The sequence below is a fragment of the Amblyomma maculatum genome, chromosome 3 (genome assembly GCF_055883805.1).
Source record: "Amblyomma maculatum isolate TAMU_Amacu chromosome 3, ASM5588380v1, whole genome shotgun sequence".
Classification (NCBI taxonomy): Eukaryota; Metazoa; Arthropoda; class Arachnida; order Ixodida; family Ixodidae; genus Amblyomma; species Amblyomma maculatum.
In genome coordinates this window covers 130,927,677-130,955,063 of record NC_139346.1, presented here as the reverse complement: position 1 = coordinate 130,955,063, position 27,387 = coordinate 130,927,677, and the positions used below count along the sequence as shown (strand labels likewise).

Sequence of the window (27,387 nt, the reverse complement as noted above, 5' to 3'; positions counted from 1 at the left end):
CATGGCCATGTCAAATTCTTCGTAGTCCTCCATGGATTCGTCCCCTCAGTTCCAGAGTCTGCTGCGCAGTCTGCACAACACTGAAACACATTTTGAAACAGTTCTTGACCGTTGCAGCAGTGACAGCACTTCATGGTGTAGCCGTATAGTGCATGGCATCCAGAGTTGTAATGCCAGTCGGCTGCTGCCCGCGGTCCACATAGGCGAAGGACCACTTCACAATGCACTTTCTATAAAAGGACTTCACGTGTTTTATAATGCCAGCATCCAAGGGTTGAAGGTGGCTTGTCATGTTGGCCGGAAGGTACACTACCTTGGAAGTTCCGCAGCGATGTGGTATTTTGGATGTGCGGAGCAGTTGTCCAAAAACAAAAAAAAAGGACTTTTCTGTCTTGACAGCCCGTCTTTGAGTCCATTTATGACTGAAATTCTTAAAAAATTGTGCACATCATCCACTTACTGCTATTTTTATACTGGTAGGGCAGGTACCAGATAGTTTTCAGGCAGCGAGGGTTGTGAAATTTTCCGGTAATCCATGGTTTCATCATCTCGGAGCCGTCCAAGTTGCAGCACGACAGCATGGTGAGGCATTCCTTGCTGCATTCCCTGCCATGGCAAGCTTCACCTTTAAGGCTCAGCATCTTTGATGGCTGTACCTTGAAAAAGACGCCCACTTCATCTGCATTGAAAATGTCTCTTGGCTCATAGCCATTGATAATGGCAGCTACTAACCCACAGCAGTTAACGTTACTGCGTTGGCACGGCACCAGGTGGTCTGGACGTGTGCGAACACGACCACTGCACACGACTTCAGTCTTGCGTAATGCACGTTACAGCACAGCAGGGGAAGCGATGTGACGATACGTCACACATGCACTGCTGACGACAGCAGCACCAGCACTCATCTCACAAGGATGAATAAAGATGAAAAAGAAAAGAAAAGAAAACCCACTGCTGCTGATGTTGATAGTGCAGCCTGCCCAAACGCCCTCTGCCTGAGGCAGTGCACAGGCCATTAGATGTGCCAAGCCAAATCAAGCTGTCCTATATGCAAACATGGCCGTCGCCACTTGTCACCTAGGCCCGCTTGGGGAGCCAGTTCATGACATATCATACGGGGATGTGCCTGAAGCTGTGATGTAACAGCAGAGTTAAAATGCATGGGGGGGTCATGCCGGGACTCGACCACAAAAACATAGTAGCCATATATATATTGTGGCAATATATATATAAAATATACCAGGTGGCAATTTATATAAAAATAATAGGAGATAGAAATGACCACGAAATTGTAAAAAAATTTAGTTAAAGCACTCGTGAACGCTATGAGTGGTGCAGATTTAACCCATTTTGCAGCTTTGGATGTACAAAATCAAATTCACCCACAGTCAGACTTATGCAAGCCGGGAGGCCTGTATATTTCTCTCCAAAGCTATTTTTTGGAAATTGGAGCTCCCAGGAAGTGTTAATTAAAAAAAGTTGTTATCGTTTTTTTCCATCTAATTTGGGCTCAGTAAGGTTTTTGTGCACAGCATTTTGAGTACTTATTTTAGTTGCATCAAGACCAGATTTGAAGTGCATAATCTTTGAAGTGTATATAGATCGAGTGGGAATATAGGTCGACCTTGAAGCGAAAAAAAAAAAAAAGAAAATAAAGCAGGAAGAAAAGTGGAGAAGCGCATATACAAAATGGGCTGTGTCCCTGCACCACTGGAGCTACGGCCTCGTTCCAAACTTCCAGCAGCATTGCCAGGAGACAACTCTTGGCTCACCACCTTCCAGAGTGTGTCATCTAATTCCATCAAGCGTGTTACTTGGGCAGCATTTCTTGAAAGGTTACGTGCTAAAAGCTGATCTTGTCAACGCCACCGCACACTCTTATAAAATGCCAAACTCACTGGGCAAGCGGCCTGTTGCTGTTTACTTCGGTGAACACCAACTTCTTCTGGAAAGCTGCTGTAAACTGCCTCCACATGTCGCTATTCGTTGCTAAAGAGGCACTTTATACTATTATAGGTCAAAAGAAAAAGTGCACTTGAAGATAAATGCGCTTAGAACAGGAAAAAAATGCCAGCAACTGCAAGATGTCGATACAGCTTTGGCTGTCTGTACATGAGCAGGCACACCATTGTTGCCAGACTGTGCCTCTAATTCTGCTAAAGACCACATATAAGACAAGGGGCGACTTTAGCTTGCTTTCTTTCAAGGAAAATTCTCAAGCTATATTTTGGTTTTTATAGTAGTATTTAGGCTTTATGGCAGTCGGTGATAGTTTTAAAGCACAGTATGTTTGACATATGCAGGCACGAGCCTTTAAAAACAATAAACTAGATGTAAAACAGTCTCAAAGTGGGGCATGCTAAAGGAGTGACATTATTTTGCCAACTTGTGCACAATCGGGTATTAAAGACATGAAAATCATTTCGAAGTTTTCTGTCATGCTTACTACCTTGTTCAGCAGTTGCACAAGCAATCCCTGTTTTCCACATTATGCCATTTACAACAGGAAGGCATCATGCTATCTCAGCACTAAAGATAGCTTTGGAAACAGGAAATAGTGCTCTATTAGTGGTGCAACTTTTTAATTAGGGCACAAAGTTTTTGAGGAGCATGTCCCCTTAATAGGGATTGGGCCTTGAGACTTGCTCTTTAATACAACATGCTGAAAAAAGTAACATCACAAGACAGAAATCTTTGGCTACTGAAGGGCATCACATAGGAGAAAGGCAAAGTGGGGGATTAATATAAATACAACAAAAGGTGTACGGATATGATACAAAATAAAAGAATGACAAGGATGATGAAGAGTGCATCCCATGTGTGGCGAGAGGGGATACTTCTCTGGCTTGTAATTGTTCATTTGTTGGTGTGCAGAGGAAGAGAATGAGCCGCAGATGTGCGAGGTCGTGTTTGACGACACATTTGCCGGTGGCCTAGCACTGCGCTGCTCGGCACATCGGGGCTACCGTCTCTCGACTCTGTTCCTGGTCAACATCTCGCATGGCAGTCGAGGACAGCGCAGCCAGCAGCTGTACCAGGTGCCTGCACGTCGCCAGCAGCAAGCAGAGACATATGCTCAGGTGAGCTGCATTCAGTGCATGTGCATCTCCACGTGATTATGTGAGGCTGGCAGGATGCTTAAAAGTTTCCTGTGATAAGAAGGGTGAGAGCTTTATCGGTAGCTTGTTCCATTGTGTATGATAAAAAAAGTACACCCATGCATAGGATGCCTTGAAGCTCAGCAAAATTTTTCGCTCCCTGCTGTGGTGGCTCAGGGGTTAGGATAATTTCTTTTGCTAGCTGCAGGAAAGCTATGTGCCTATCTTTGGTGCCATGGTTTCATTTGGAAATCATCACTTTGTGAGATTAGAACTTGATGCAGTGGAAATGTGTAAAAATGGGGTGCGTTGAAACCTTGTTCACTGTTAAGGCTCATATGTTTCACCGTGGAGGGATGTAAGTGATCATGGGCTTTCAAGATATACAGTAAAACCTCGTTAATATGTTTTATAGAAAATATGGGGAATAAAATATATTATCCGAGAAAATGTACTATCTGAACCACCTGATTTAGAAAAATGTGACTGTTGAATGAGGGGCAAAGGGATTTAGAAAAACTTTCACTGCATAAAAGTCCAGTATCCAGTGTGCACAGCTCCTTTTTTAGCTTTCACAGAATTGAGTCTGTATTTGCATTTTTCTAAGTGTGGTAGAAGTTTAGTAACAAATCTGGCTCGTAGAAGGCAGCGACAAGCCAGGATCACTTCCTTGGTTGTTTCTGGATGCTTTGCCCCGTTACACTGACATGTGGAGAAGCCATCGTGATGGCTTACAGCCGCCGTGTTTTTTTTCTCATGCTGCGTCCTTCACACCCGGACTGCTCGTATGCAAGCGAACAGTTGTAGTTATCAAATGGTTATGGTTCACACCTATACTCCTAAGGCACCACGAAGAAGCCAACGCGTTTCTCTTCCTAAAGTCACGTTTTTGTGGGAACGGGTGCCTTGTGTGTTGGCTTGTTGGCTTTCTTTGATGCTTCACTCTTTTACACCTAGGCACACTGCTGTAAAGCAACTGTAGCGGATGAGCACCACTGATCAGTTTTTCACGTCGCGAGCTCTGTTAGCATCTGTTTGGTTGATCGCAAAACATATTATACGACCGCAGTTTGTCGAAATTCTGAACGTAGTAACTGGGAAATCGTGTTTCCATGGTCATATTACCCGGGAGAAAAATAGTGTAAGTTTATGGGAGATGTTCTACTGGCTGCGATTTTAAGCCTATGAAATGACAAATAGTATGAACCAAGAACGTATCAGCGACATTCTACTGTATTTAGGAGTATTGGCTTCCTGCATGTCTGTCTTTTTTTTTTTTTCCCCTGGAATCAGGCAATGAATAGCAGGCCAAGAGCGAACGTGGACAACGGCTGGCAGGACCTGTCTCCACAACGCCGGCAGCCAAGGAATAGGTTCCACCACTCCCCAAACTCACCGTTCGAGGCACAAAAGGTGAGCCAGCCAAATTCGCTCTCTGAGTGCTGCTGTGAGACAAAGTAGAAAGCTGAGCCAGTTTGCAAATGGCGTGAAGGAAAGGAAAAGTAGCAAGAGGCCTAAGTTCATTGCTGCCCAGAGCTAAACAACAGACACTTGTACACTTATTTGTATGCCAAACTAATAGTTTTGAAGCTTTGTTTTTTTATAACCTATATATTCTGCAAACTTTTGTCGACATCTGTTCAGTCATTCCATAATCTTGCAAGATGTCAACCAGTAGGCACAGGAATTTACTTACCGTAAAAACCCGCATATAGACTCGAACCCGGATGTATCGAACCCAGATATATCGAATTTTGGTTATATCAAACTCTCGTAATATCCCCTTGAAAATCCCATGTAAAATTATAGGAAAGCCACGTCATATATCGAACTCAATTTCATCAGTCGTTCGATATATCGAACTCTGCACCACGCACTGGAAAGTGGGCCTTCCCCAACGACGATCGCATCATCCTGGGCCGTTTTCCGCGTGACGTTTTCAAGCCATGCGCGGAAGGAATGAGAGGGGACAGTTCGGCGACGGCTGGTCTAGGGCAGTGCCGCGCCCATTCTCCAAAGGCGGGCGCATCTGTGGTTATCGTTTTCCGCATGCCAGCATGTGGCATTTGCAAGCCATGTGCGGGAATTAACCAGAGAGAACCAGTGGGAACGAGAGGGGAAAAACGCAATAGAGCGAAGCACAAGGGTGTGCCCATTCTTTTGCCGAGCTATCTTTCTCCTTCCTCGCTCCCGGCCTTCGTTCGCAGTAGCACGCGCTACGCATGCGCCAAGTCAACTCAGCCCGTTTTCAGAGAGAACATCGGACGCTTTCTCCAACGTGTGTTGCGAACCCTCTGCGCGCGGTGGCGGTTGACGTGGCTATGGCGCCTGCGGACATTAAGAAATGGCAGATCTCTCTCTCTTTTTTTGCGAGAGTAGTCCATTCTTATTGTGCTGTACGCGCGGCGTAGCGGAAGTTAAGAAGCGGCATTTTTTTTTGCGGGAGTCGTTTATCCTTCCATGTATGAATCAACGAAAGCGCGCGGTCAGCTGCGGCCATGACATCGGCTTTTAGCATTTTTCGCTTCAAACAGCATTTGCAGCTGTCACACTTTTCAATGATTTTGTTTATTTATTTATTTATTTATTTGTACCCTCAGGGCTTACAAGAAGCGTTATAGAGGGGCAGTGGACTACGCCCACCCCAAGCACAAGCACGGCGTGATAAATCGAACCAGGCTTGTGCAATCAAGCCATCACTGGCACTCTGCCAAGTTCACTCCCCACCACCGCAGGAGCTATCAAAAGATAAACACGCCGTGGGGTTACCGCTGCGTAGCATTTTGGCATGCTGCCAAGAAATGAGCTGTGGGTGAGACGATCGAAACGGAGTGGCGTGCGCCATCGACATGCAACCGAAAGCGCTCGCGATTTCTGGCGCCGCGACACAGAAACCTTGTTTTGAGCTGCCGTGGTGGCTGGAGCGGCGAGAGGGACGCAGTTGCAACAAGTTGGAAATTTTTCGCCCTGTCGCTGCCGCTCTTCGCTGAGATCACTCAATCGCTTGCATGTGAGCGAGCTGGCTTTAACACTTTTTTTTTTTTTCAAATTCTCGGGTGCAAAAGTGGAGGGTGGGTTCATTATGGGAGTGGGTTGATTACGCGACAAATACGGTATCGTTTTTTCACATCGTAAGTGCCGTCACAAGCCGATTTCTGTATATCGAATTATCGATATATTGAACTATTTCGCAATACCCTTCGAGTTCGATATATCCGGGTTCGACTGTAAATGTAAAAGGTGATTGACCATACTTTCTTTGATCTTATGTGGAAACACCCTACCATATTTTTCCACTTGCCTTTGGGTGGGTTCAATGCAATGTACAGTCGAGCCCACTTATAACGGCCCTACTTAAGACGACCTTTCGCTTATAACGAACGAGACCGGAGCGGCCGCCAAAATATACATTACTTCAATGGCACAAGATCGCACGTATAACGAACGTCCATGAGCGCAGCCGATCGGTTACAGCGAATGGACGGCGTAAACCCGGCGCCCCGATACGAGATAACGATGGGCTCCCATCCCTTTTGGTCTGTTTTCGCAATTCTCCTCGCAAGCGAGCTACCCTTTGCTCGCCGACGCGCGCTGCCTACGAGTGTCGGCGCGTGGTGTGGCCTCCAAGGCCACGCTGCCGCCCCTCCTCGCAACTCCGCTCCCCTCTCCTCTCGCCATTCCCTCGTCTTCGCCTGTCTCCACGGCGCCGGCCGCCGGCATAGTCTTTGAAGTTTCGTCGTTTCGTTTCCTGGCTGTTCCATTGAGTGGCCGTGCCAAGGGCGCGGGGCGCCAGGAGGCAGGCCTCTCCATATGCTAGCGGTGGTACTGTTTGCACGGGCGGACTGAATGCGCAGCGGCGCGCCGCTGCATTCAGTACGGCGGTGACGGTTCGTGGCCTCCGAGATTTGCGGAGGTAATCTCGGAGGCCATGGGTGGTTGAAAGCAACTACGGTAGGAGCCAACAGGTGGCAGCACTGACGCTCAGGGATGCCTCTCATTGGTCTCCCCGCTGCATACCATGGCCCGCTGTGTGTCTGGTCCGTTCCGTTCCATTCCTTAGGCACTTCCTCGCTTGCCTCGCGTGATTGTCGCACGTACCTCGGCGGCTGCGTTTCGATGGAGGCGAAACGAAGAGGCGTCCGTGTGCTGTGCGATGTCAGCGCACGTTAAAGATCCCCAGGCGGTCGAAATTACTCCGTAGCCCTCCACTACGGCTCCTCTTTCTCTCTTTTTCACTCCCATCTTCCTCCCTTCCCTTACGGCGCGGTTGAGGTGTCCACAGAAAACAAGTGAGACAGTTACCGCGCCTTTCCTTTCCTTTAAATAAATCAGTTGTCGCACGTGCGCACGTGCTCCGTCAGTTGCGGCGCTTTGTTGTCATTTTCGTGTGTGTGGTGTGAGCGCTTCGTCTGTCGGGCCTGAGTCGTATAATTCGGGATGGCGGACGGGAATTGCCTGCCTCCAGCGCTCACGAAACGAAAAGTGCTGGACATGGCAACGAAGCGAGCAATTGTGACGGAACTGCCTCAAGGTGCTAAAAATTGCGAGCTGGTGAAGAAGTGCAACGTGTCGAAATCAACCATCTCGACAATTCTGAAGAATAAGGAAAAGATCGCCAGCTCCAACACCAACACAGCGGACAGAAAGCGCCTGCGGAAGGCCACCTATGCGGACGTAGAGGATGCGCTGCTGAAGTGGTTCGTCGACGCACGGGCTCGCAACATTCCAATAAGTGGACCAATGATGCTGGGCAAAGCCAAAGACTTCGCATTCCTACTAGATTTTCCCGACTTCTGCCCAGGCAATGGCTGGCTACATCGGTTCAAAGTGCGGCATGGGATTGTGAGGCGCGTTCGGTAAGTGACCAGGACGTTGCCAATTGGCTTGCAACAAACCGAGTCATTATTCCAAGCTACGCGGAGCAGGATGTGTATAACGCAGATGAAACTGCATTATTTTATCAGATGCTTCCAGACAAGACGCACTCCATGAAAGGGGAGTCATGCGCTGGCGGTAAACGCAGTAAAGTGCGCGTTACAGTTCTTCTGTGCACTAATATGAATGGCAGCGACCGGCGCATGCCGTTTGTAATCGGAAAATCCAAGAAGCCACGTTGCTTTCGGAACCATGTACCCGTGCACTACAGGCACAATACTAAGTCCTGGATGACACGGGATTTACTCGCAGAGTGGCTGGGCAAGTTTGACCGCGACATGCAGAGGCAAAGCAGGCGCGTGCTGCTGTTGCTCGACAATTGCTCAGCGCACCACGTGCAAACGTCTCTGACGGCAGTGACTGTACTTTTCCTGCCGCCCAATACCACTTCTAAAGTGCAGCCTCTTGATTTGGGCATAATACGCTCCTTTAAGGAATCGTATAGTTGCCGCATTGTGCAGCGCTTGCTCATCGCCGTTGACCGTCCGGCCGCTAACTTGCCGCTCCGAGTTTCATTGTATTCAGCCCTTGAGATGGTGAAGGCGGCCTGGGCGGAGGCGACGACCGCTTGCGTGCGAAACTGTTTCCGCAAGGCCGGCTTTGTTGACGCAGTACCGGACGGGGCCTGATGCCTCCGATGATGATGATTCTGGCGGCGATTTGTGGCAGCGCGTCGTCGACTCCGACATGGGAGGCCCTGGCATTGGTTGGCAGGATTTTATTTCTGCGGATGAAGACGCGGATATTGCGGAACCGTGCACGGACGAAGGCATCGTTTCTGGAGTGCGGGCCGAGAGCGACGCGGAAGAATCAGATGAAGATGAAACGTCTGAGCCAGCACCCGTAAGCACATCTGTAGCAATGGGCTATATAGAGGTCCTCAGACAACTTGTCTATGCCAAGGGACTCGGCGAAGAGCACGCTAGTGCTTTAAATAAACTGGAGACCGCCCTCATCGCATCTGCACTGCAGAAACAGACGAGCATCACAGACTTTTTTGCTAAGAAATAAATTTCGTGTTTTGACCGCCAACTTTTCTTTTTTTCTCTTTTTTAGTTTGTGGTCCAGTTACTACGAACTTCGGGATATAACGAACGGACGCCGCGTGATGCTCAGGTTCGTTATAAGCGGGCTCGACTGACAAATAAACTGGGCCACCGTAACTTTCCTACAGGGCAATCTGACTTTGAAGGGTAGACATGGAAAAGGTATCGAGGGTTTTTAACCTTTCTGGCTGTATAGAGCTTATTCACGTGACGTCATTGCAGCTGTACTGGCAACCATGGCACGCACAACACAACGTCGGAGAGGAGAAAGAAAGAGAGAGCCTATGTCAAATCATGACACGGCATATTTGAAACCCGAGCTCTGGTTCCGACGCCGTCTCAAGTGTCCGACAAATGAACGACGTGCAGCAGGGAGGATGCCGGTAGACTGGCGCCGAAACGCTTGGGAAACATTTTTTCTGTGCTTTTAGTTTCGAACCGCCCAAAGGTATAGCATCTCCATAGTACAGGGTTGCCACAACTGCCACCTGCTAAACCTGATAGTGAATAGGGTCTATATGACAGGCCACATTTTTTTTCCTGGGATGAGGAGGTAACACAGTGCCTGTCGGTATTGGGCTAACCCCGCGGCAATCAAATGCCACCTGTGCCTGGGGCTTTGAAGCAAACTAGCCAACATCTTTGACAAGATAAGCTTTTCTACCTGGCACCGTAATTGATGTGTTTAGATGACAGTTGCCTTAACTCAGCTGGTACCATTCACTGCTGCTGCTTTAGGAGTTTAGGGGCCCTTGTATTTCTGTGCGTGTATAGCCGTCTTTTTCTTATTTTCATTCGTCAAAGTCATCGCCTTCGTCCGAGGTGTCCAGGGAAAGCAGCTCAGACTTTGCCTCCCTGTGGGTGGGGCTGCAGAAGGCAGCAACCCAAATGCCACCAGCACCACAGCCATTGTCCTCGCAACACATCCAGGGCACTCCCCTGTCACTGGACGATCTCTTCAAAGGTGAGTGGGACAGTGCAGAGGAAGTGTTTGGCTTCACCATAGCACTTTTTTTTAAGCGAGAGCATCACTGCGCCATACACCACCCAAGGTTAACCTGGGCATCCGTTTGCATTTCCATGAGTCACAGTGTGGATATATAGCTTAACTGCGTACAAAGTGGAAAATGTCACTGCACTCCCTCTTATCTACTTGCATAGCTAGCTTGTTGCAATGTCGCTTGAGAAAGGACTGTCTCAGCAGTGAAATTTCATATTCAATCGAATTTCAAATGGTGGCTGAAAAATAATCAGAATTGGGTTGGAGGATCAAATCCCATTCGCAGTGGCTGCATTTTTGTGCACGCAGAAAGGAAAAATGTCTTGGTGATGCACAATGCCTGTGAGCATCGAAGATTCCGATTTGCTTGAGATTATTCTGGAACCCTCCACTGGACCGGGGGGGGGGGGGGGGGGGGCAGCATCTGGCATACCCGACGTAAAACTTTCAAATGTTAGACCAAACATACCATACCTGTTTTCAGCATGGTAGCATATTTTTTTTTTAGCAGTCAGTCATGAAAAGCAAAGTCATTGAGACCATAAAAGATTGTTTACAGCTAACGCAAGATTTGAGAAAGGTGTGCATGACACTTCACTTGTTGAAATAATTTTTTGCAGTGTTATTAGTGGGACTTAGCACTCTGGTATTTTAAGAGCGTCGCTGTCTAATGCAGCACACATAATAGCTTGCAAGCTGTGTGACACATCAGGCAAGGAGGCTACATAGATGCAGCTCAACCGTAGTTGGTAGTGCGCGACACATTTCCACGCAAAGTATGGAAAAAAGGCTCTGTTCTATGCAGCCCAGCATAGGCATGAATGGCAGCTAGGATTTAAACTTTATAAAGTTGACTCGGAGGGCAGGAACGGGCCGCTCATTGTTTCGGGTTTGAAATATATTTAAGGATTTCTAATATTACATGATCAGAAATTCATTCAAGCTTTTTGTCTCATTCTGTTCAAGTTCAGAACTCAAAAGCATAATGGATATTACTTGGTCAAGTTGGTTTATTTAAAGTTATTCAATTGGTCGCAGTCTGAAAGTTGAAGGTTCACACACTGCTAATTGTATACTGCCTAGACTTTGGCCATGCAAGGAAATACACACTCACCGTCTCTAGTTCTGATTCAGTGTTCACCAGCATTTCGGCCTGCCACAAGCTCCCTGCTAATGCCTCACTCATATTGTCAGTTGAGAACGTAGGCATTTCCACGTCTTGCAACACGAGAGTATATGTTGCATGCCTCTTTGAAACCTTATCTCTCTCTCTCTCTCTCTCTCTCCATTGTCCAGTTTTCTTCCTTCATGTTAAAGATTTATGCCTTATTTGCGATATTAGCTTTTCTGGTATGATGTTAGTATTTATGTGCAGTGGGCTACTCGAGCGCTGTCATGCCCTTAGTTATACTGCTGGCGTTAGCGTGGTGGCCGTGGAGGTGAGTGACCTGGCTTTGTGGTGTCTGCAGGGGCACAAGGGCAGGTGCAGGGAAGTGCCAGCATTTCCCCAGCTGTGTCATCATCGAGGTATGTGGTGCTGCTGCCCAGTACATTCAGTACTCACCGAGCGAGAGGTACCTTTTTGCAAAATAGGGTGGGAAACAACCAAGACAAAAGAAAGCCACCGCTAGTGTTGCACTGGTTATGTCTTGCCTTCATATCACATTCTAATTGTTACTTGCCTCCGGTTTTCTGTTCTGAGGAAGTGTTGTATGGTTGTGCTTGTCCCACACAGGGAACTGCTTAAAAAAGGGAATGGGAAATTCCAAATTATTCTTAAGTAGCATGGCAGGAAAAATAGGAATCAGATAATCAAAAAAAAATTCCTTTTTGGAATCTATAGCACTCTTTTTATGTGGCACTGAATTTCACCCCGAAGCAAATCCTGAGTGCTCCAAATAGACAGGGTCAAAAAAAGCACTGAACAAAGATAGAGGGGGGAAGCCTCAGTTTGCCGGTCGAGCCAATGTTTACTTTCTACGAGTGGGTTTGTCTTAATCTGACCAGAGCAATCGTCACTGGCAGGGGTTTAATTATGCTTTGGCTTCCGAAGAAGAAAAGCTGGGGAGGCGAGAAGGACTAAGAAACAGAATAATAACGGGGCAATGAACCACACCTGCCAGGCCAAAAAAATAAAAAGTTTAAGGCCTAACTACAGTAGGAAGTGATAAGAAGGAAGCCTGTTCTGAGAAACGTGCACCTAATGCTATTGCCCAGGAAGGATAGAGAGGGTGGCAGGTGTGGTGCACTGTCCTGTTATTATATTCCTTTTCTTTGTCCTTCTCCCCCCTTTGCCCAAAACTTTTGAGACTTGTTCAGATATATTCCTTATCAGGACCCTTTGGAATGCCTGTCCCTTTTCAAGAAAGTGGTGTCTGCACAGAACCTGCTTTATGTGCACAGTGTAGCTTTTCCTGGTACTGCTGCTTTTATTTATTTTTCAGGCCACCTGATCACTGGGTCCAGGCTGAGAAATACATACTGAAGATAGCTTTTTTTTTAATTTTTTCACTCATTGGTTTACTTTCTTCTAAACTACCCTCCCTCTCCCCAGCTTTTCTTCTTTGGAAGCAAAAGCGTATTTAAATCCGTGCCAGTGATGATCGCTTTGCCCAGAGGAAGACAAGTCCACTTGTCAAAACATTGGCTGGACCTGGGAACTGAGGTTCCCCCCCTCTGCCCTTGTTTAGTGCTCTTTTTATACTGTGTACCCATCTTGCTCTTCTCATTTTACCTGGATCCTCAAATATGCAGTGTACTAATATGTATTGAGGCAGTGTGTGCTAGTTTAGAACATTGAGGCTTGTTTTCTTGAAAGTTTGTTTTGAGTGTAGTATCACCTTGCTCATGGAACGCATAGCATAGCAATGGGTGCTCAGATTGTAATCCCATTTGTTTTGTTGTAATTTCTGAAATGTTCTTTATATCAAGGCAGTCTCAGGCTTATCACTTAGGCTCGCAGTTATTTATTACACTACAGTTAGAGCGTGCTACATTCCAAACATAAAGAGAATGAGCACACTGTGTTCTTAGCAGACAGTTGGACAAACTCTTATGAAATTGATTCAGAACACAATAAGGCGTTCTACTTCTCGAAGGTTCTGAGGGACAAAATGACAGGCACCTCGCTTGTCTATCTTTTGTTCTCTCTTTCGACACATTGTGCATGGTTTGTTTTCACAGCATTCACTTTTGCGGAGGATAATGACGAAAAGTGTCCTTTTCAATTGACGCAGCATCCTGGAGGACCTGGTGAGGCGCACAAAAGAAGTAATGGGTGCCGAGCCAGAGCATTATTACGTTGGAATGGATGGAGAGGTGAGTGTGGGGGAGTCCATATGTTCTTTGAGACAGATTTGCGCGCTTTGAAAACAGACCAGGCAGGCAGTAGTGCAAAATTGAAGCTTTCGTTATGCACATTCCTTGCATATTTGACTCACCCCTTCGTAGATGCCTTCTTTATTTCTTAACTGCTCACTCTGTGGCATTGTTTTCCTGCACACAGTGTTTGTAATAAGTGCACACACTGCACTGTTGTGTTGCGATGAAGTGGAAGCAGCGTGCATTCAGTCTAGTAACGCAAAAAAGATAGCCAAATTGAGGCCTGCTGCAGATTTTCAGGGTCCTTCGCAACATACCTAGTGTCTTTAAAAACGGGACACGCAGGTTGCCTTTAACTGGGGGTGCTTTGAAAGTGGAAAATAGAAATGGTCTTCTTTAAGTAGACTTTTGTAGAAGAGCAGCTTGTGGACATATGTGAAAAGAAAGAAAGGAGGCTCTTCAAACTTTGTCTTAGGCTTTGCCTACTCCCAACTTCTTTAACAAAATTTACAATTCAAGAAATCACCTTTTGGTAAGATGAACTGTTAAATACTGTAAAGGACATGTACACGTGTTCTGTAGGTAACATATGATGGTTTGTTTAGTTCATACATGAGCACTCCTATGGCAGCTGTGAGCATGTCTATAAAGGCATCTCCTTATCTCCAGTAGGTGCGGCATGAAAAGAGTTTGATTGCTAAAACATACCATAACAACCCACATATAATATGAGGTGTAATTTCAGGATGGCAAAAATGGAAAAAAAAAAAAAAAATTATTTCATGTATAATGTGAGCGAAGGAAGATCAGTAAAGTATTTATTTGCACTACATTTCGCGGTTACCCCGCGAGGCATACCCGCTTCGCACTTTAGCATCCAACGCCACTCTGCACCAGGCGCTGAATATCGCCACGAACCTTCATGTGCCAGGTTCGCTTCCCTTTTCGCGCCGACGCGCTAGATCGAAAAATTTCACGCACTGTGAAAAAGAGCAGCTGGCGTTCGCCCTAGCAGTCGTTGAAGCCACAAATGGTAGCCGCTTCCATCTCGGGTCACGGAACGACAGCGCATGAGCTGCCAGCTAGCATGCAACGTGCTCGTGCTTTTTCACGTTCAGCACTGCGTGCAGCTTGTGCGCGGCGTATACACCCAGGAAGTGTTCTCGGATTCAGGGTTTTTGCAATCATTGTCATCTGGTGTATTATTTGCCGAGAGTTCTTTGCTGAAGACATCTTTCTCATACCTCTAAATGCGTTCGTTATCCCGCATTTTTCAAAGGTGGGACCGATGCGCTCCTTGAGAATGCTGCTCAAGCGTCAGCAATTCAGCTTTAGGGCATGGCTAGAGAAACACGTGAGGGATCTGTGCAACATGCCGAGTGATCATTTCACTATCCCTACATCGTGCGAGGTGTGATCGACCTCCTTCCAGTCGCGTGTGCATTACGGGCACTGTAATAGCGAGGATCACGGGGTTAGCGTGGTGAAACCAAAATCATCAGCCTATGCCACTGCTAAATGGCGCCTCTTCTGGCTGTAAGCCTGATCAGGGTGTCTAGTAACCGGGAAAACCGGGATTTGTCAGGGAAATTTTATGCACTGGGAAAAATCAGAGAAATGTCAGGGAAAATGAAACAACATATTCTGCAGTGCATTTTCATTTTAAGCTGGCGCACAGTAAGTATCTACGTTTTGTGCTGAGCGCTCGGCCCCCATCGCGGCCGCGCTGCAAGGCCAGGCGCGATTTATTACTATGACGCCAGCACATGGCTGAGCTGCCACAATAGAAGAACCAATACGCACGTGAGTTGGGTACTCTATAAAATATGCGGAAGCGCTGGGTGAGAGTAGTATGCGACAAAAAGCAGAAATAATCTCACCGGCAGCTGCCAGCGTGAAAGCGATCAGCGAGCTGAGCTACAGCTGAGGTCCATTGTTACACTTCAGCAGTTGAGCGCTCACGTCTTCGCGATGTCGCCGCAGGTTCCGCGCTTCATGTGTGCGGTAAAATTGCTTAACACTTTCATGTCCACAATCACGAACTCGGTACCGGCATTGCATTCCGCGCCAATGCCGAGGTGAAACTCTCGTTGGATCGTGGACTTTCCTGACAGAACGGACTTCTGCCGTAAGGCATGAACTCAGTGTACCATGATTCGGAATGCAATTCGCGCTGTAATTTGAACCTGCTGTGTCGTCGTCAGGCAGCATGATTGATGTTTCCTGCACATCTAACAAGTCTGGCGCCGGCTCTAACTCTGGTCCCGATGGCACGCTTGTAGCTGGCGTCTTCTGGTTTTTGTTCCACGCCCGTTTCTTACGGCTTTCAAAGGCTCGGTGCGTGCACGGTTACAATCTACTGTTTTCCGGCATCTCGATCACGAGGAAAAACTGCACAAAGCGGTGCATCGAGAAACACGAGCGCAAACTGAGACGCGCATGAAGCGGCGGCCACGGCGGCGAGCGTAAAACAGCAAGAAAAAAAAACAATGACGCGCCGATCACGCCAGCCATTGGGAGACGCGGAACGGCGCACTTTTCAAGTGCTCTGCATGAGAAGTAATTGGAGACCATAAACGGTCTTCGGAAAATCACCGTGCGCAGCCAGTTTGCTTGAGCCATAGAGGACTTGAGCAAAGCCATTTTGAGATAGCGCAAACTGCGCACAAAGAAAACAACTTTAAACCAAGCCCAAGATGGCGGCAATCGGCTGGCTGCAACGCCCGCAGCGCGCACGGGAATTTTGAACAAAATACCTCTTTCCAGAGGCATTTCGTGGCTGCCGTGACATTTTGAAAGCCGGTTTTATCGCATTTCCTGTCCGAATTCAGCGTTAATAATTTGAGTGCAGGTGCTCGAAAGGATAAACTTTCTGAAAATGAGTTTGTCTTAAAATCAATTTTTGAACATTTTCGGCCATTCTAAGACTTGCGTCGCCACTTAATTAACTCTACGGCTGTTATCTTTAAAACTTTTTGCTACTGCAAGTTTCAAGTAATTTTATTTTCCTGCTGATTGCGCATTTATCAACAATCTGAAAGTTTGCAATTTAGACTCAGTTTCCTTTAATGGCCTCGGGCATCACCTCTATTAGTATACACCTAGGCACGGCTGGTCTCGAGGGAGAGCGCGCTACCCTCGAGACTGGCTGTGACCTAGGGTGCCTCACATCCTGATACACCCGAATTTTGACCAGTCAAAACCGCCGTTTTTCGATACATGGGACCTATAGGAAATTTAGCAACTGGTAGTATCAAAAGCTGTGTTGAGGCTGGCATCAGCGCGCTTTTAATTTTCAGTAAACTTGCGACGTTTTTATCGGCCATTAACACTAATAACAGCGTTGCACTATTGTAAACTGCAGAATATGATTAATAAATAGCTTTTTGTTGGGAATTATTCGTCTATGCTCATTATCATCAGCAGCTACATTTTTGAGCCTCTTCACTTGTCAGGGAATTAGTCATGAAATAATTGGGGAAAACAAGGAAAAGTCAGGGATTTTGAAAATAGTGGTTTGCTAGACAACCTTTTGACTCTGATAGCGCTAATTAATAACGAGGGTGGAACTGTGCATTTAAGATTAAATTTGTTCAGATCCACGTGTAATACAAGGCAGAATAATGGCATGATAAAATCGGGAAAAAAAACCTCGTATTATATGCGGGTTTTTACAGTAACGTGGTGAATACTGGCAACTTTGTCATCTTGAGCACTGGCATGGTGTGCTGCACGATAGATTTGCTGAGGTAGTTCTTGGGTCTGCAACACGAGTGCGATGCAGTGAAATCACTGTAGGCATTCAAATCCACACGTGACATCATTTTCAATGGCAAACAAAAGTAAAGAAGTGATAGACTATTTCTCCAGAAATAAAAATTTCTTTCGTGAATCGTCTGTGATTATATTCTGGGGAAGTTTTTCTCATACTAGGAGAATTTCAATGTAATGAAGTTTGAGTGCTACAAAGTAAATTATGAATTTTATCAAGTACGGTTTATTGAGGTTTATCTGTATGTGGTATTGCTGAGGTATTCGTGTTGCGTCTTGATGCTTAAGAACATGTTTCAAAATTGGTAGTTATAATGAGTTTTATGCATGTTCTAAACTTCTTGAGCTGCAGTCCTCGTTTTAAAACTGAGGCTGTGTAAGATTATGCAACTAGTGATTTTCCTGATCACTGACATGCCTTTGTTACCCACTACTTTGGCAGGAATGTTATGGGCATAGCATTCCTTATGGTAACTCGAACTGTTAGGTCACGCCATATTTGATGGGGATGCCTTCACTCTCTCTTGTAGCCTCCTAAGAAGTTCAAGGCATTCGTCACTCTTCCGAATGGAGAGAAGTTTGCCAGTGCCTGCACGGACAACAAAAACTCTGCACTGCAAGACGTAGCCCAGCAGGCCCTTGCATTTGTAATGGTGAGTGCTTTTGAAATCAATATTGCCTTTCCCTTCTTTTTGTCCTAAATATTTTTTCAGGCAGATTAAACAAAATGAAGTTTGAAGCAAATTCTTATTTCTTTTGGTGTAGTGGAGTGTGTAATATTTTTTGCACTCTTAACATCCACTGGGCAGCTTGCAGAGTAGAAGCTCACTGTATTGTATGGTTAAATCAGAGAGAGATACAGCTTTTCTAACTTGCATGTGGCACTGGCATTCGATGCAGCACTTGCTTTGCATATGCTAGAGTTGCGCTAAGCTTGAAGAGCTATTACAATAAAACCTCAATAATTTGAACTCGGGTAATCCATTGTTCTAAATGATTTAAAGAATCTCTGTGGTCTCACTATTCCTAAAGTAAAGTCTTGCTGGATAATTTTAACCCACAGCCTGAACCTGCTCGGGTAATTCGAAGTTATGGAATGTTGTGTGGGAATGCCTGATTCCGATTTTGCCGTAGTACCATTGAAGCAGCGACCGAAGGAGTACCCTAACGTGATGCCATTGATTAATAAATAGGGGTGTGCAAATATCCTAAGTGTTCAGCATGAATCGAATATGTTCGTTATTCAATCGTGTTCATATTCGAAAAAGTGACATTTGGAATTTTCTGAGTGTTTGAAAATTACCGAATACACCGAAAATTTTCTAATCCATCGTAGTTTCATCGCATTGTGTGCTTCACTGCTATGCTTCACCACGTGAACTATGCAGCAAGCCATCCTTAAAACGCGAAAGGGCCATTTTGGGAAGAGGGCCTTCCTTAAAATATGCGCAAAGTGAACCATTTGACAAGACCGAGGAATAATGTTCTCATTCCGGTTTCATCTCAAGTGCAAGCAACCATTATACAGAGGTTCATCAGCTAAGCACTGGAATGCAAACGGTTTTTGGCAGTGTCCAGTTGGGTTCACTGGCATTGGAGCACTTTCCACCTCTAGCCAGTGTACGTCGTAAAAAGAAATCGAACATGGGAATTGGTGTCCAAAATGACCCGACTGGCCGATGCGTGCACTCAGGGGCAGCAGCGGGATGATGCAGGTGTAAGAAAAGCGAAAATGAAACTATGCTGTTGGGCTACATTTCTTACGAGAGACTTCCGATCATATTGCACCTGCTACAGAGTGCACACCTGAGGTTCATGGACACCACCGTTACGAACAATTCTGTTCAGGATGGTCTGTTTGGATGATTGCTGGCATCGCGGTTAGTGCCTCCTATATCAGCCCTCTGTCCAAATTAACTAGGGTCAGACACCATAGGTTTCCAATGGCATCAGCTGGGGCCACTCTTCTTGTGTGTCTCGTCTGTTGCAAAATATATTGAATATTCATCGTTCAAATATACTATACTGTGTTTCATACATCAGGTGCAACGCAGCGAAAGCTGCGCAAGTAGTCCGCAAGAAAAAAAAAATTGCAAGAGTTTAACGCTGCTGAACCAAATATTGAGCAAAAGCATTAGCTGCGGGTGACCGAGCATTCTGCTTCTTCTCTTTTTCTTCTTCCTCAGCCCACATATAAAGCCCCACTTTAACCAAGCCGTATGAACGTGCCTTAGTGGCCTATAGGGGTAACGTGAATGCCAGGGTCCTAGCAGGCTGGTTCTGACATAACCGTCCCATGTGAAACAAGAGACTCAAGTTGGCAGCTCCTGCCAACTGAGCCACGGCCCCGACTGCGCCACGCCGACCGCTTGAGTTAGGAGCCCATTTCTCGCTTTTGTGTCGTGTGGGGTGTGACATCACAGCATTAGTGGGTAAGACGTGGCTACCGCCGGACTACGCCGACCGCTTGAGTTGGTAGCCCAGCTCTCACCCTAGTGTCACGTGGGGTGTGACGTCACAGTGTCACGTGGGTAAGACGTGGGCACCGCCGCGCTACGCTGAAGGCTCGAAACCTAGAGTAGTATTGCTTTCGCAGTAAAAAGGAGGCATATCACTATGTGCTCCTTCCGTGGTAGAGTGGTTTCTGCTGAAACGGGCTCTATTCCGAGCATACACGTTTGCAATAACTTGCTTCTCGTGCTTGGACATCTTCGCAGTGCGGATCTTATAGAAAAAATTCACTCCGGAGAGGCAGTTGAGGTCGCTGCGTTGCACAGCGTGGAGGGCACCGCTGGCAGGGTTGCGGGGCAGCGAAAACGCGACTCAAACAAAAACGACAAACAAAACGTAAAAGTACCCCTAATCCGATTTTTTCTTCTTAAAAAAGCTGCTTTTTATGGAGTTGATAGCAAATGTAAGATGTATTAAGCTTGCAGACAAAGCAACTATTATTTCCTCTCGTCAAGAGCAGGCACTATTTTTTATCGCGGATGCAGGGAGCACAAACAAGAGCTCTAGTTTTGGCAGTGTTGCACTTGATGCATGAAACGGAGTGTAGGTATTCAATTCACTATAATCGAATAATTCGAGAATTTGGTATTCAATTCATATTTGGTTATTCATGTATTGCACACCCCCAGTAGTTGCATGATTGCAGTCCAAGTGGTCGCACCTCGAAACAGCACCCTTATTGTGGGTGTGACAGTGACCATAGGCTTACGTGGGTGTTGGCCAGGACCACACTGGCACACCAAATTTTCAAACCAGCTTGGGTCGAATTACTTAGTTCTTACTTTAGATCTGGAGGGTCGCTTTTCACCAGTGCATGAGCTTGCTTGGAATGCACAGTCATATTGATAACATGGCAGTAGGAGCAACTCTGCCCATGTTGGCCATGCACCATGGCCGTCCCAGTGCTTCCACTCTTGCTCCAATTGCGCCATTCTTCACCAAACGCGATTTGCTGTGCCATCATGCTACAAACTGCCAAAATTGCGCCAAAATGCTCCAAAATGAATCTATCAAGCAATGATGATGATAACGACAGGGCTGTAGAGGGATCAGGAGCCGAGGCGAAGAATGGTGGGCCAGACTGTGATGATGATGATAAGTTGTGCTTGTGTAGCGCCATCTATTGCATTGAAGGCAACCTCATACTTAGCCGTTTGAGCAAAATAATATATAAAGCAGGATGCCTTGATGCCGCTGACATAGCGCTGCTAGCCTTCGCGTCGTTCACTCCGCAGGGTTGTCAGGTTAGGCTATAAATAGCCAAACTCTTTGTTTTTGATTGAATAAGTACTTCAGATAATCACTGGTATAGATAATGAATGTAATAATTGCTTTCTTAGTGTTACACTTCTTTGCTGCAGAACACCTTGAAATAATGTACAGTGAAGGCAACAGCAAGATGGTAGCTGTAAATCGATTTGTTCACAATAGCTGTGCTGATATATTGGCTTCTTGCTGAGCAACCGACCTTTTAGAAACGGCACTCAGGGGCCCCAAGGTGCTCCAAATCGCAGTTTGGCAGTAGCAACACTGCATGGTTCACAGGATATCTTCCATTCTCTCGGCCTGTGACTTGTAGCCATAGTTTTTCCAGAAAACAAAATTTATTGTTGCCTGATGTGAAGCACAGTGTTGGGGTGGGAGGCACACATTTCAGTGCTCTTAATGAAGAATTGCTTGGTTTACAGTGTAAGCTGTAGGTCACATAAACTGCTGGCATAGGGGCTCAAAGTTTGGCAGGCCAGGTTTTGAGGTATCCTAATGTCATTGCAAAAAATATTTAATCAGTGACGAGAACATGGTACCTATTGAAATTTACTTAGTGATGGGAAAAATTTACAGTTTAACAAAACGTTGAATAGTTTTAAAGGTAAATGAACCTGACTTAAATTACCTAGATAAATTTATAATACTGGCTCATCAAGCATCTATGCTTTTTTTTTACAGACTACTGCAACCTGATGCATAGTCTTTTAAGCTTCACAAGGACTTGCATTAAGATTATATTAAGTAGGAAAGACTTTTTCATTTCCTAATAATGATATCTGATATGTTTGATATGCATTTTTATGCAGAAAAAGGCTGCTGCTCCATCCAAGGCTATGGAGCAGACTCCATTAGCAGGTCAGTTGTTTTGTTGTTTTTGTTCTTGTATTCCTTTTTTTTTTTTTACTATTACAACTATCTATTTTATGTGCCCTAACTAACCCTAATTCTGGTGTGCTTGCTCTGAGGGCTTGAAAAGTAAACCAGAACAGCCAGTTGTCCCAGTATACAGACCGTGCTTTCTGACATACAGTTGAACCTCTATATGTGAACCTCAACATAACGAAGTTCGCAATGTAACAAACTTCTTTCATTTCAGTTGCTTGCTTCCATTGAAGCGCACATATTTTTTTCCTCGGTTTTACAAAGTAGTTTTGCACCAGAGTTTTGATACAACGAAGTTTTTGGGAGCATGGAATACAAATTTCGGCAAACTCTACCACCCGGAAACCAAAAAGAAATTTTTTTTTACTTATTACAAAAGTATGAAGCATGTGTGTAAGGGACAGGAAAAATTTTCACCTATGCAAATCCCCATCTGCTTGGACGTTCGACATCTGGAACGAGCGTGCTTAAACATTCAAATAGTGCACATTATATTTCGATATCCGGAATGGCATTTTGACCGGAACAGCGGCTTCCTAGAGCATCTATTTTATTCGCTAGCATGCAAAGACACTTTGAGACAGTCATTTCATTCTTTTGTAGTCGTGTAGCTCATAGTCACGTGCTTGAGATAAGCCCATCTCGCCCCAACATGGTGGCCGGTGGTTAGAGCGCTCTACTACTGGTCCTGAGGGCGCGGATTCGATCCCAGCCACGGGGATTAAAGTTTAAAGTTTTGACATCTGCCTGTGGACAGCAAAGAGGCCCATATCATCGGTCACGGATAAAACATCTATGGTGGTGTGATTGCTCTACTTCAGTGTCTGACATGATGGAAAGTTCGTTTCTAATCACTCAATTAATCCCATGCAGTGCCGGCCCTGCGGCCCAACATGCCCCTGCCTTTCGGCAACCCACTGTCGCTGAGCGAGGTCGGTGCGCGTCTTCGAATGCCACCCCCTTGCGAGGCATCGCTCATTCCAGATTCATTTGTTGAGAGCAACCGCCGCCTAATGGAGGCACTGAACAGCCGAGCCGATGCACCACGGTCACAGCTTCACGACACAAAGTGGCAAATGCCGAGGATGCCAGCACCAGTTACCCGTACACCACTGTATAGGACATCGCCGGGGAACGAGTGGCAGCAGCAGCGTTCATACTATCAACCCAACCCACGTAGTGCTTTCATGCCACGACCTACCGCGTTTGTTGTAAGTACAACAAAGCACCTTGTTAGTGGTGTGGGGGGCCAAAGGCACCCGCTTCAGTAGAACTAGTTTCAGGCAGTGCCACGGGAGGGTGCTATCTGCTGGGCAGTGTCGGGAAGGACCAATGGGACCAATGGGCAGAGGAATAAAGATTATCGGTGTGTAAGCCATGTGCGTTAGATTGTTTTGTAGGACCAAAAGAGCATGGCAACTTCTTAACAACTGCTCGCGCATGGTTTTCCTGCATTGAAAAGTCAAATTATTGTTGAGGAACTTAGGGTAAGAAAAGTTGAAGAAGTACTCGCCTAATGCGAGGTAAGTTTAGTCAGCTGTTCAGTTCAGTTCAGTCGTGTCCGACTCTTCGTGACTCTATGAACCATATCACGCCACGCTTTCCAGTCTCTCACTAGCTTCCTAACATCACATAACTTCATCTGCAGCGCCTCGAGGATGCCATCTAACCATCGCGTTCACTGCCTACTCCTTCTCCGGTAACCCTCAACCTTTCCCAACATCAAATCTTTTCCAGCGGCTCCTCTCTTCTCATCAGATGACCAAAGTAGCTGAGCTTTAACTTTAGAATTTGACCCTCCAATGAGCAGTCAGGGTTTATGGTCGGCAATATCGACTGATTTGATCTGGCAGTCCAAGGAACTCTCAAGAGTCTTCGCCAACACCACAATTCAAACGCGTCAATTCTTCAGCGGTCAGCCTTTTTCACAGTCCAACTCTCGCATCCATACATCACAACTGGAAAGGCCATTCAGCTATTAGGAGGAGTCAAGTAAATGAAAAGGCTTAGTGGATCGTTTCAGTGGCCAGTGACCATTGAGATTTAATGGATTGCATTGCTGACCAGATAGTGACCTTGACATTTCTTATTAGTTCATACAGACAGCCACTGAATCTGAGTGAAAGGTGGAAGACCTTGTCGTTAGTGCTGTGAAAGCGAAAAGAAATTCTTCATTTCTGTACCGAGGGAGGGGGATATACTCGAAGCTTGATAAACTTTATCTTGGCTGGCTGCTTTTGCAGCATGATGTTTGGCACTACAAGCTCTATCTCAGTGGCTTGTTAGTTTGCCCAGTCATGGTAGGGAATAAGCGAATCTGTAATGCTTGCATGGCACTTGAACGAGCAAGGGATGTGTAGCACTTTGCTGTGAAAGAAATGAAATTGAAAAAAAGAAACCCAGATTTCGTTTTGTGCCCGGAATTACACGTAGTCAGTTCTGATATTGCTTTAACTGTTTAAAATATGTTTTAAAGTGGCTTGTTAGTTTGCCGAGTCATGGTATGGAATACGCTGATCTGTAATGCATGCACGGCACTTGAACGAGCAAGGAATGTGTAGCACCTTGTTATAAAAGAAATGAAATAGTCAGTTTTGATATTGGTTTAATTGTTAAAAAAATATGTTTTAAGGGCATTAGATTGTTCCTAGATATTAATATGTACAGGTGCCCTCAAAGTAAATGGAATGCGACCCTGTCAAAAAAAGTTAAAAATTTTAACAATTGGCTCACTATTTAATTTGCACAGTGACAGTCAGTCTGCACATGTCTGTTCAAGGTTGCATGAAATGGGGGCGATGAAATTTTAACTTCTTTACTTCTGTGCCTTGTAGTGTGGCTGCTGCAGCGTTTTTAGGGTCCTATACCCATTAACGGGGACAGAACTTAAAATGTTATCTTCTGGCAACTTACAATGCTGGGGAACTATAGTGAGTTTCGTGCTGTGACTCAGAAACAAATCCCTTGGTCTCCATACTTTTGATAAAAGGGTGTACAATGCCAGAGTGTTGTTGTGTGCACTTCAGGAGCTGAGACAGGCTGGTAGATACCATCATCATATCCTTTTCTAATGCAACGGCTTTGCCAATTTAGCGATTTGAGATAGTACAGATGTTAGGCACGTGTTAACAAAATTGTTTTCTGTGTTAACCTTTTATGTGGCAAGGGGGCGGTCACACTAAGTAATGTTGGGAAAGTTGATATCGCCGAACATAACCAAAGCGGCATGAGAGTGCCAAGATTTGAGAGAGTGTAGTGCGTCGTGAAAGAGGAGCACAAAGCAAGGTGTCGGAACCTATGGTGAAATTAGGGCTGGTAACTATACAGCATATGGAAACAAATGATAAATACTAATGGCCATCAGGTAGCAGTTCAGGTCAGGATGAGCTGCGAAGATAACGCCACCACCGTCTCTCTTCGATCGGCTGGTACGAAAAATTTGGAAGTCTGGGCAAGAGGGAAAATTTTTCAGTGTTATGGGCATGGATGAGTTCAGCTACTTGCCAGAATGCCAGAACTGTAAAATATATTTGCGAACTTTTTACCATACTTGCAGTATCCTCAGCACCAGCAACAACAGCAACAACTACACAGGCAGCCACCACACCCGGACAACTTGCTGCTGCGGCCCCATGCCATGGGCGGCAGGGGCTGGTCACCCCACAGGGACACCATGACACAGCAGAACATGAGCACTGGCCGACCACAGCACCGCCCGCAGATAGGCAGCCAGCACAAAGAGCTCTCTGAGCCCGAACGAAGTGGACACCAGCTGTCAGCCACTGCGAGCGTGTTTGTCCCCACTCAGGTGATGCCAGCACACTCATCACTCTTTGTATTGTTGGTTCATCAGCTGACATGGATAATTTTTAAGCCACCTGGCATTTGAGAACTACTCGTGGTCGAAATTAATTTGAAGCTGTCTTTCGTAGCCCCTGTCCCATACTAGGTAAAAGGCAATGCTAGTACGTACTCTTTCCCCAAGTGCTTGAAACCGTCTTCATGACTATATATGTGTCACCAGTGCTCTGTGTGGCGACGTAGACCTTGCGGCCATGGCATGTCTGCTCAGATTAAAGCAGGCTAGGATGGTTTGTGATGATTGGTGCCAGCAGGCTTGTTATAAATTTAAACAATAGCATATTTTGTAGGAGGGGGGAAAGAGGGAGAGAGAAAATAGCAAATGATTTTCATGTTATATCCGCATATCACCACTTTCAGTATCATCGCTTCATTGCACATTTCAGGTACTGCGGAAACAGCCTCCTGCAAAGTCGGCAGCCACTGCCGCGGGTTCCGTCTCTCCCGGAAGGAAAAAAGAAGCAACAGAGGGCTCCAAGGCACAACCACCCAGAACAATGGTGCCACTAAGGCGCCCCAACACTGTGGCTAACAAGGCTGTCACCAAGGAGCAGGTGGCCTCGGCATCTACGGCATCTGCCGAAAAGCCAGAGGCAAGCGTGGCAGCTATACCGCAGTCGCCGTCTGGCACGCAGCCAGTCATATTAAAGGCCAAGCGGGCTTCTCCCAGCACCACGCGCCCAGCTTCTGAAGGGAGCACATCGTCCGAATCAAAGCCACCTTCTCGCAAGTCTAGACTGGCTGTGAAGTTCCCCAATGCCCCCTCTTGAGGTCTGCTGAGCTGGTCACAAGTCGACTTTGGTATCTGAGGGAATGGTTGCTAAGATCTTTGCACAAGGATGTTGGAACACAGCCTGTGGACACACTGTTGGTTTTTAAAGTTGGATTTGACGGACTGTAACCGAGCATAAGCTTTTTTTTCTTGGTCATGCCATTCATTTTCTCTTTCATCTTCTACATCGGTTTTTGAAATTATTATACTTTGTGCATAGTGGTGTTTAATTGCTGCTTGCTTCCTCCGGCCACTAGTTTTCCTATGCTACATGACACATTTTGTTTTTAGATATGTTTGTTGTGTAAAATTTTTAAAGTTATGCATCATAATTGGTTGTATTCTGTGTTTACAATACTGCTTTTTGATATTATTTATGAGGCTATAATTGTTAAAATTCGTCATTTACTGCTTTGACACTGTTTGTGATCCCTTTTTCATCTTTCAATGACAGGCTTATTTTCTTTTTGTTCCTTTCATTGTCCATATTACAATTTTCCGAGCGAAATTGGCCCTCTTACTTACCTTGAAAGACTCCAGATATTTTGTCCTGGCACTCATTGGTAATTAGTACAAAAGTACAGCTGCAAACTACATTCAGTGATGTCATGTTCAGCAGGGGCTTGTGACTGTTATGATGTAGGTACATGCTTATTATGACCTGCAGCTTAACAGTGCAGTGGCATGTTCAGGTGTGTTCCCATTTGTAGCAATAAAACACTGCTACGCATGGCTGTACCAGAGAGACAAGAACTTGATACACATGTTACCTGGTAAAGTGAGTTTTAATAATCACCACTGCATTGCAAGTCCCCCTATTTATTACTAACTGTGCACCGCTGAACAGATACATAAGGTTAAACGTTTTATTTATTTTTTTTTTTTTTCCACGATGAACTAAGGTACAATTTGGATGCGTAA

The 27,387-nt window shown here is 45.8% G+C and overlaps 1 protein-coding gene across 2 annotated transcripts in view; it reads left to right on the top strand.

Moving 5' to 3' along the window:
• pcm (5'-3' exoribonuclease pacman) overlaps window positions 1-26,789 on the top strand; it is an 88,446-nt gene extending 61,657 nt beyond the window's left edge. Inside the window, exons 30-39 of one of the 2 annotated variants that reach the window (XM_084598050.1) lie at window positions 2,875-3,080; window positions 4,392-4,511; window positions 9,884-10,043; window positions 11,549-11,606; window positions 13,316-13,397; window positions 17,702-17,824; window positions 21,758-21,806; window positions 22,707-23,044; window positions 25,390-25,641; window positions 26,096-26,789. In XM_084598050.1, coding sequence (XP_084454176.1) covers window positions 2,875-3,080; window positions 4,392-4,511; window positions 9,884-10,043; window positions 11,549-11,606; window positions 13,316-13,397; window positions 17,702-17,824; window positions 21,758-21,806; window positions 22,707-23,044; window positions 25,390-25,641; window positions 26,096-26,464 — 1,757 coding nt within the window. In that variant the 3' untranslated portion in view covers window positions 26,465-26,789. Of the gene's footprint in view, window positions 1-2,874; window positions 3,081-4,391; window positions 4,512-9,883; window positions 10,044-11,548; window positions 11,607-13,315; window positions 13,398-17,701; window positions 17,825-21,757; window positions 21,807-22,706; window positions 23,045-25,389; window positions 25,642-26,080 lie in introns of both variants that reach the window. The other variant, XM_084598049.1, reaches the window with a different exon arrangement.
• The last annotated feature ends 598 nt before the right edge of the window (window positions 26,790-27,387 follow it).